This window comes from Jaculus jaculus, chromosome 1 (genome assembly GCF_020740685.1).
Source record: "Jaculus jaculus isolate mJacJac1 chromosome 1, mJacJac1.mat.Y.cur, whole genome shotgun sequence".
Classification (NCBI taxonomy): domain Eukaryota; kingdom Metazoa; phylum Chordata; class Mammalia; order Rodentia; family Dipodidae; genus Jaculus; species Jaculus jaculus.
The window spans coordinates 133,315,995-133,325,518 of record NC_059102.1 but is presented as its reverse complement, the minus strand read 5'-3'; the positions used below and the strand labels follow the sequence as shown (position 1 = coordinate 133,325,518).

Genomic DNA, 9,524 nt, shown 5'->3' with positions numbered 1-9,524 from the left:
TGGTATTTTCTTTCAAGCAAAGGCCATGTTTTTGTAAGCTCTGCATTTCAATGGTGCTCTCCTTTCAGCTTTGGTAAACATTCCTGAGTGGTAAGTTTTAGGGTGTGTTCCAGTTTACCAGTGCTGATGTCCAAGAACCTCAGAGGGTTTGCCTTCACGCCCCCAAGGCCATGTTACCGCAGAGAGTCACAGCTTTTAATCTTGTTCTTTAATAAAACCAAGTGCCATTAATTCTGGGGAAAATGAGCTTTCCAAGTAAGACCAGCTCTGAAGGAGGAGGAAGAGGAGCAAAAGGAGGAAGAGAAAGGTTTCAACAATAGGTGTCTATACGTGAAAACTGCGCATAGATAAATTTCTTCAGGCATTTTCACAGCCATTTAAAAAGATGTCTTCAGCAAACTCATCTAAATTAGCTAAAAAGGCTTGACATGAGGGACACGTTGTGTCTGTGGGCCAATATTCAATCCAGGTAGAGGAATCTAGAGGGTAGATGTACCTGACAAAAAGAAAAAAAGAAACAAGAGTTGGTTATGATGCCCACAGACAGAGGAAGGTTGTATTTGATTTCCCTGGGAAGAGTCCAAGTACGTGCAGGTTCCCAGGGTTCAGGCGGCCAGCCACACTTTTTGGCACTGGCCTGGGGAATGATTACAACCCTTGGAAGATCTTGGACATGCCTGTGTCCTTCATGGTAAAATATGGGAATAATCTCTATGCCAAGATCTATTCTTTATAGAAGTGTGTCTGGGCGTGGTGGTGCATGCCTTTAATCCCAGCACTCAGGAGGCAGAGGTAGGAGGATCACCAAGAGTTCGAGGCCAGCCTGAGACTACAGAGTGAATTCCAGGTCAGCCTGGGCCAGAGTGAGACCCTACCTTGAAAAAACAAAAATAAAACAATAAAAATATAAACAAATAAATAGTGAGGAGGTAAACATTTTCCTCTTTACAAGACAAGCTGTCTGGGAGCATACTGAGGGAGGAGGCAGTTGATTAGGTGAGGTAGACCAGTACTCTGATTTCTGTGGCCATGATGGTTGTCAACAATTCTTTAAAATTCATATTATTGCATTATTTTTATATGGTTTGTTGCTTAACTATGAGGTTACATAAGTAACATCTAGTGTAGTCAAGAATAAATTGCATTCAGTTTTGGAGGAAAGATAAGAGGCTCCAAAATATTGGTGACTTACTTGAAACTGAAATTGTGTTTTATCTGTAGAGCTTCTTTACCCATGATTAAATACTGCCTTCCTTTCACCAGCTCAGCGTTAGCACAGGACATCTTCTTAATGAAGGTGATTTCAGAGTCTTTCTCGGCAACAGCTTCCCCTGAAAGACACACAAAGAAGATGATCTTATGCATTCTTTAAAGTCACATTTGGGTTGGAGAGAGGACTCAGAGGTTAAAGAGGCTTGCCAGTCTGAGTACAATTCCCTAGTACCTACACAAAGTGGCACATGCATCTGTAGTTTGTTTGCAGTGGAAAGAGGCCCTGGCATGTCCATTCTATCTCGCTTTCCCTCTCTCTCAAATAGATAAAAATATTTAATTTTTTAAATTTATTTGAGAGAGAGAGAGAGAGAGAGAGAGAGAGAGAGAATGGATGTGGCCAGGGTCTTCAGCTGGTGCAAATGAACTCCAGATTCATGTACCCCTTTGTGCATTTGGGGAATCAAACCTGGGTCCTTTGGTTTTGCAGGCAAGCACCTTAACCATTAAGCCATTTATAGGCTCTAAATAAAAAAAATATTTTAAAGTCACAATTATGTCTATCTCAAGCTGTTGAGGTTAATTACTGTTGGAGACTGGCAATCCCATAGGGTTCAGACATGAGGTGAGTCAAAGTATGTCGGCTACACCTCAGCAGGGCCTCTTCCTGATGTATGGCCATGAGTTATGCTCTGTTTTAAGGGCTCAGTCCCTCTATCTGAAAATGGGCATGATGATAAAGCTTATTGTGGAACTGAGATTGAGTGGGTTGTTAACATGTGAGAAGTGTTTAGAACATGGTAAGACTCATCCAAATATGTGTTTTTACTCTCCAGGTTTCCTGGTAAGTAGTTGAACAATATTAATCTCCAAATGTTATACAGCAAAATGTAATGGTCAGTTTTTGAGAAAAGTACAAGATATGAAGCTGGGCGTTATGGTATATGCCTTTTATCCCCGCACACAGGAGGCAGAGGTAGGAGAAACATTAATCACCATAAGTTTGAGGCCAGCCTAGTGAGTTCCAGGTCAGCCTGGGATAGAGTGAGACCCTACCTCAAGTAAAAAAAATGTACAAGACATGAAAGGGTTAGAAAAGTTTATGATGAATAACTTGGGGATTCTCAAAGGACTCAGAAGTAGGCAAGAAACTGGTGTCTCTTCCCAGAAAGCATTTCTCCCCATGCTTTGCTTCAGCAGGCCTTCTCTGTTTACTCTCTGTCTTCAGAGCAGCGGGGACTGCATTCAGGGTCTTGTACATGTTAGGTGTTCTTCTGGCCACTCCTTTGCTTGATTTATACCTGAATTTCTACCGCAGTGTTTTACCCCATGTGTCTGACTTCTTGAGGCAAGGATTGAGCCTGACTCATTGTTATAATGATATGGGCCAATAGCCAACTATTAAACTGATACAACCATCATAACTGTTAAATCAGAAAAGCTTTTGAGTGTGTTAGTAGAGTATATGACAATAACTGTGCACACTAAGGTATTACTAAAGAGTATATAACAGCAACCATGCACATGATAGACTTTCACTAGTGATAGAATTTCTGGCACACATGTACTAATTTATACTTTTTCCTTTCTTTTTTTTATCTGCAAAGAGACAGAATGTGTGTGTTGGGGGGGAGTGCCAGGGCCTCCTAACATTGCAGATGAACTCCAGAAGCATGGGCCATTTTGTATCTCTTACTTTACATAGGTACTGAGGAATCAAATTTGGGTCAACAGGCTTTGCAAGCAAGTGCTTTTAACTGCTGAGCCATTTCCCCAGTCCCTCAAACTGTTTTTTAAAAGTGTTTATGTATTTATTTGATTTGAGAAAGAGAACAGGGAGAGACAGAGTGAAGGAGAGACAGAGAGAGATAGAGAGAGAGAGAATGCCTCCTGCCTCTGCAAAGAAATTTCAGATGCGTGCACCACTTTGTGCATCTGGCTTCACATGGATCCTGGGGAGTAGAACACAAGCCATCAGGTTTTGCTAGCAAGTGCCTTCAACCACTGAGCCATTTCCCTACCCCTTCACAGTCATTTCATAGCAGCCTCAGCGACAGCTTCAACACCTGCAGCTCATTCACAGCGCTCTCACCTCAGCCACTGCCGTGGTGAGCAGGGTGAAGCACTTTCAGACGAAAGGAAAATAATTAACTGCAGCTGCAGCAATCCCAGACCATCTCTTCATCTCCATGCTTACCTACTCTAAGCTCCTGCATGTGGGAGGCATAATGGTTCATCATTATCCAACTACATAGTTCACCTTGTTTCTACTATTAGTATGGTGAGAATACTTTGTCTTTTCAGTCAAAGGTTTAAAAAGATGGAGAGACTCATTCTGTGGGAAGCCACCTTTTTGGAGTCAGCAGTCCTTGAGACTAAAAGGACCAGCCAAAGCAATTCTAGAAAGTGAAGCTTTGATTCCTTTATCTGGTAAAAGGTCCCTATATCCCTTCCTTTAGTTTTATGCTTAAAACTGTTGTTTATTTATATTTTATTTATTTATTTTTTATTAGTTTTGCACTCAGTGAATGTAGTCAAGTTGGTACCATCGTTACCCTCCTCTCTGTCCTCTCCCCTCCGCGGGGACCCTCCTCATTGGGGAATATGGGTTGTGTATTGTGGAGTTAGCCATCAGTTACAGGTAGGAGGCAATGTCTCTGTGTATTGTGACCCAACATGTGGCTCTGACATTCTTTCTGCCCCCTCTTCTGCAAATTTCCCTGAGCCATATTGGGTTCATTTTAGGTCTGCTTCAGTGATGAGGTCTTGGGAGCCCTTTGTCTCTGGATATCTAGTTTGAAAGGAGTTGAGTGTTCTCTGTGTCGATCTCCTTCACCCTTGTGCTGGTACCAGGTTCTTATCCCAGTTACTCTTTGTTTCAGCTGGGGCCCTTTTGAGGTAAACTGTCATTTTTATATTTTAGCCAATTGCATGAGATTGGGGCCAAACTCTTGTCTTAGAGTAGTGCAGACTCTGCTGGAGTTAGAGAATATAAAACCGTGCCAGCAGACCCTTTGCTCGTGTGCTTTCTGCCAGACTCTGTAAGGAGCTTTGCACCCTTCTGCAGAAGTAAACACCGCCTGGCCAATAAACATCCAATTGTGTGGTCATTCTCAAACCCTAGATTCGTTTCCAACAGTGCCCAGCCATTCTGTATAAGTAGTAAGTGTGTAGGGTTTTGATATTAATGCAAATTTGAAAGCTATGATAACCGTTAAAATGACTGACTAGTCAGGACAAGGGGCTGAAGCACGCAAACGTTGCTCAGCCTTTCAAGTGCACTGAAATTTATCTCCTGATTCTGAAGCACCAAGAAGAAAAGACACTAAGGACTTCAACTGGGAACCACATGATACTACACGAGACTAAGAATTCTCTGGAATATCTTTTGATGCTAAGCAGGAACTGGTTTAGAGTAAAATAAGTAATTTGTATTTCTGGGATTAAAAAGTTCTTGATTAATTAAAAAGAAATGGCAGCTGAGCATGGTGATGCATAACTGTCATTCCAGCATTTGAGACCCTGAAACTGGTGGATTGTGATACAAGTTCAAAGCCAGCCTGCACTACATAGTGAGACCTTATTTGAAAATCAAAATTTTAAAGATGCTTATTATTTGCTTCTGATGTGAATATTGCATGCAAAAGGCACTCTCAAAGGTTGGGTGATGGAGCTACCAGGCTGCTCAGCCCTAACTCATCAGAATGGCAGGTTCACATACAGAACATCTGTGCCCATCAGTGAGGGAAAACAGTGAGACAACAACACAGATCAGCTTCATACAGCCAAAAGTCTGACCTAATAAAAACGAGGAGATATTTTTTTGTCCTTGTTGATAAACCAAAGAAAAATTTTAGAGTATTATTAGAATTTTTAACTTTATCAAGCATCCTCTGGAGTATGGTTAATAACAATCAAACACAAATATCTTCTAACTCAAAAATTCTTGCCAAAATTTACCAAGAAGAAAAAATCAATATAAACATATTATTAAAAGTTATATTTATGACCCTACTTATTGCAGAATTTATATCTGCTAAAATGAGAAAATAGCTTTTTTGGAAGTTAGAAGTAAAGTAATACATTTAAATCATTATTGAATAAATCAACTGGTTCATTTTAAAAGCGTGGCTTAATACTGAAGAGAGAAGATGGCTCACAGCTTCATTTATCTCAAGGAACTGGAAGGAACAACAGAACCATATATCAACTATTTGCTGGGGTATGTGATAAAAGGATTAAATTAAGCAATATTTACATGAATACCTTGAAAATGTGTATCCCAGGTAAATTAAACCTTTATGAAGGCAGGACCTTGCCTGTCTATTTAAGCTGTGTCCTCTGTTTTGAATATAATGTCTGGCCTACAGTGAGCACTAATGTTCAGAAAGAAAGAAAAGAAGTTTTTACCTGTTTTGTAAATATCCAGAAGAGTGGCAGTGTACTTGGCAAAAACGTTTTCTTCAGTGATGGAGGTGATGCGAACCTTATAAACTGGTAATAAGACAAAATGGAGACAGTTCAGGTAGAATACCACAGATTCCATGCCAATGAAAGTCAAATTTTGTTAAATGAGCTGGGCATGGTGGCGCATGCCTTTAATCCCAGCACTTGGGAGGCAGAGGTAGGTGGATTGCCGTGAGTTCAAGACCACCCTGAGACTACAGAGTGAATTTCAGGTCAGCCTGGATTAGAGTGAGACCCTATCTCAAAAAACAAACAAACAAAGTTGTTAAATGGATGAGAAATGATGCTAGAATGGGCATTCCAAAGATTTTATTTCTTCCAAGAGACCTTATTAAACCTCTTTGATCAAATTATTACAATCATTTGGTCCTGGTCATTGCTGTAGATTAGGTTGACTAGAATAGAATGCTTTCTATACTAAATAAAAGCAAGTAAACCAAACAAACTTGTTATCCTTGAAGTTACTGGAGCATCCCCATGGGCACACTTCTTCCCAAGGGCATCCTTCCTTCCCTCAGCCATACTTCCTTCCTCAGCCATACTTCCTTCCCTCAGGCATACTTCCTTCCCTCAGGCATTCTTCTTTCCCTCAGGCATACTTCCTTCCCTCGGGCATACTTCCTTCCCTTGGGCAAGCTTTCTTTCTATGTTGCTTTCCATCAGTCAGGCCTTCCTATGCTACTGGCTTTGAGATCTACATTTTTAGTAGGATTCTCTTTTTTCCCACATCTTTCTTATATTGACTATTATCCGACCTGAGCCAGCACTAATGCTGGTTTTTTTTTTACTTCTTAAAAATATTTTATTTATTTACTTATTTATTTATTTTTTAAATTTTATTAACATTTTCCATGATTATAAAATATATCCCATGGTAATTCCCTCCCTCCCCACCCCCACACTTTCCCATTTGAAATTCCATTCTCCATCATATTACCTCCCCATTACAATCATTGTAATTACATATATACAATATCAACTATTAAGTATCCTCCTAATGCTGTTTTTGAAGATATAGGCTTCTGTGTTTGATGCCTGGTATATTTGAACTTAGCTCTGGAAGGGAACCATTCCTTCTATGTTGTCCTATTAAAAACCCCTCTTGAGGGCTGGAGAGATGGCTTAGCGGTTAAGCGCTTGCCTGTGAAGCCTAAGGACCCCGGTTCGAGGCTCGGTTCCCCAGGTCCCACGTTAGCCAGATGCACAAGGGGGCGCACGCGTCTGGAGTTCGTTTGCAGAGGCTGGAAGCCCTGGCGCGCCCATTCTCTCTCTCTCCCTCTACCTGTCTTTCTCTCTGTGTCTGTCACTCTCAAATAAATAAATTAAAAATTAAAAAAAAAAAAAAACCCTCTTGAGCTGGAGAGATGGCTTAGCAGTTAAGGCGCTTGCCTGAGAAGCCTAAGGACCCATGTTGGACTTTTCAGGTCTTAAGTGAGCCAGAACCACAGTGACGCAAGTGTGCAGGTCACATGTGCACACGAAGGGTGCGTGCCGCTGGAATTTGATTGCAGTGGCTGGAGGCCAATCCTCTCTCATTCTCTCTCTTTTGTGTGCATTAAAAAAAAAAAAAAAAAGCCAATCTGTTGGGTTTGCCTCAAAAAAAACCCTCTTTTTTTTTTTTTTCTTCCTTTTGATGGGGTTGAAATGAAAGACCTAAATGTTTTGTCTATTATTGAGATCATTTCAGTCTATGAATCTATCCTAGATATTATCCTAAATGTTAGATGATAGATTAACTCACTCTGGCAGGATCAAGTTATATAAATTAGTAGCTTAAAATATATGAAAAATGTCCTGAATTTCAGATTTATAAGTCTCTGTGGTGATCATGAACAATGTGCCTCGTATATAGGCAATGTTAAGAGAGAGGACTATTTTATTTTCTTTCTTTGTGGTATTCCAGAATGTGGTGGTTTGAATGTAAAACAACCCCTGTAGACTCACAGAGTTTAAATACTTAATCCCTGGTGCTACTCTGGAAGGCTGTGGAACATTTAGAAGGTGGAGGAAGTGTGTTGCTGGGGGCAGGCTTTCAGGTGTTATAGCCTGGCTTCGCTTGCTGCTCGCTATTTCCTCTGTGCTGATGTAGGACTAATGTGACACCAGCTTCCTGCTCCTAACATGCTTTCCTCGCATGATAGAGTTTCCCTTAGAACTATAAGATGGCAGCACTCGGGAGGCAGGGATGGGAGGATCATTGTGAGTTCGAGGCCACCCTGAGACTGCATAGTAATTCCAGGTCAGCCTGGCTAGAGCGAGACCCTACCTCTCTGCACATACTAGAATTATTCACTAATTCTGTATTACCTTAAAGAGATTTTTAAAGAAATAACCTCCTCAGCCCTTTTCCTTGGCTTTCTGCTCTATTACTGGAAGAATATATAGCTTGTGGCTTCTCAAAAGTTTCTTTGGAATAGGTTTTAGTGCCTTTAATTTGAAAGGATCCATTAGGGGAGAGTGTCTTGGCTGGTTGTAAATGTCACTTCCATTATTTTTAATGAAAATCACATTTCTTTACTAAAGAATAAATAATTATACATTAATGCTGATATTTGATGACATTTTCTTCCAGAGGAAAAAAATGAAATGTTGCATCCACAGAATATCACTATGTATATTTTTGATCTTTCTAACTGATCATGTAGTCATAAAATTTCATGTTTAAGAGCACACTATTGAGCTTACCATATGCGATCTCTGGTTTACAAGCTGTTTCCTTTCTGGAATCTGCAGAAATGGTGAGATCCAGTTCTGTGTTCATTTGCCCACAGTCAGCTGGATTGTGTGAGAAGTGGTACAAGTTAGGTTAATGTAAGGCAGCAGGCACACGCTGTGGGAGTGAACAGTTTCTAATGAGCCCACTGAGAATCTCGTGTAATCTTACAAATCCCTGATTCCCAAGACATGTCCAGTCTCTTCTCTTCCACCAAGTAAAACACAATATAAAGCAAAACAAAACCAACTATCCAAACAAAAGGAAAGTCTTGAACATAAATTTAATATTGGAAGGGCTATTCATTTCATATTCACCTCTTAGAAATGAGTACCCCTCCCTTGAAGGAAGGGGGAACTTGTTATTTTGAGGATAATCAAAAGTTTTCTAAAGGACCTAAAATGACAATTTGATTGATACAAAAAAGACTTAGGACAGAAAACAAACAAACAACAATAAAATCAAACTAAAGCAAATAATAGCAACATAACAAAACCCTAAAGTAAGTGAAGATATCAAAACCAAAAGCAGCTGGGGTGATACACACCTTTAACCTCAGCACTTAGTGGGCAGAGGTAGAAGGAGGGCTGAGTTTGAGGCCAGCTTGAGACTACATAGTGAATTCCAGGTCAGCATGGGCTAGAGCAAGACCCTACCTCAAAGAGAGAGAGAGAAAGGGGGGGGGGAGGAAGAGAGAGAAAAGAGAGAGAGAGAGAGAGAGAAAGAAAGAAAGAAAGAAAGAAAGAAAGAAAGAAAGAAAGAAAGAAAGAAAGAAAGAAAGACCCAGACCCTTATAGAGTCAGTTGCTGATTTCTGGTGAGTTCTAGATCTTTAGCTTGGCAAAGAAGGCTGGCTTTGATTCATGAGACTGAATGAAACTAGACAAGATTCTATTAACTGGAAGGATAATGTGGAAGGACACAGAGCCAGTGGTCCAGCCTGAATATCCTTTTTCTTGGACTGTGGTCTTATGTAAGAAAGATTGGGGAATGGTAAACATAATTCACATCAGGTACCCCTATAACATCAAAAATCCATCTGGGTGGTATTTCTCTGTTCTTACGTTTTATCCCAACAGGCTGTTCAGGAGCTCTGAGAAAGTAGCTTCACAAGGTCAAGGAATTGTTAGTTT

General features: G+C 40.4%; 1 protein-coding gene across 1 annotated transcript in view; it reads right to left on the bottom strand.

Moving 5' to 3' along the window:
• Positions 1–229: 229 nt before the first annotated feature.
• Positions 230–9,524, bottom strand: part of C5 (complement C5) — a 137,362-nt gene continuing 128,067 nt past the window's right edge. The window contains exons 38-41 of the mRNA XM_004662753.3: positions 8,365–8,454; positions 5,623–5,706; positions 1,193–1,331; positions 230–496 (exon numbers count right to left, since the gene is read on the bottom strand). Coding sequence (XP_004662810.2) covers positions 358–496; positions 1,193–1,331; positions 5,623–5,706; positions 8,365–8,454 — 452 coding nt within the window. The 3' untranslated portion in view covers positions 230–357. The remainder of the gene's footprint in view (positions 497–1,192; positions 1,332–5,622; positions 5,707–8,364; positions 8,455–9,524) is intronic.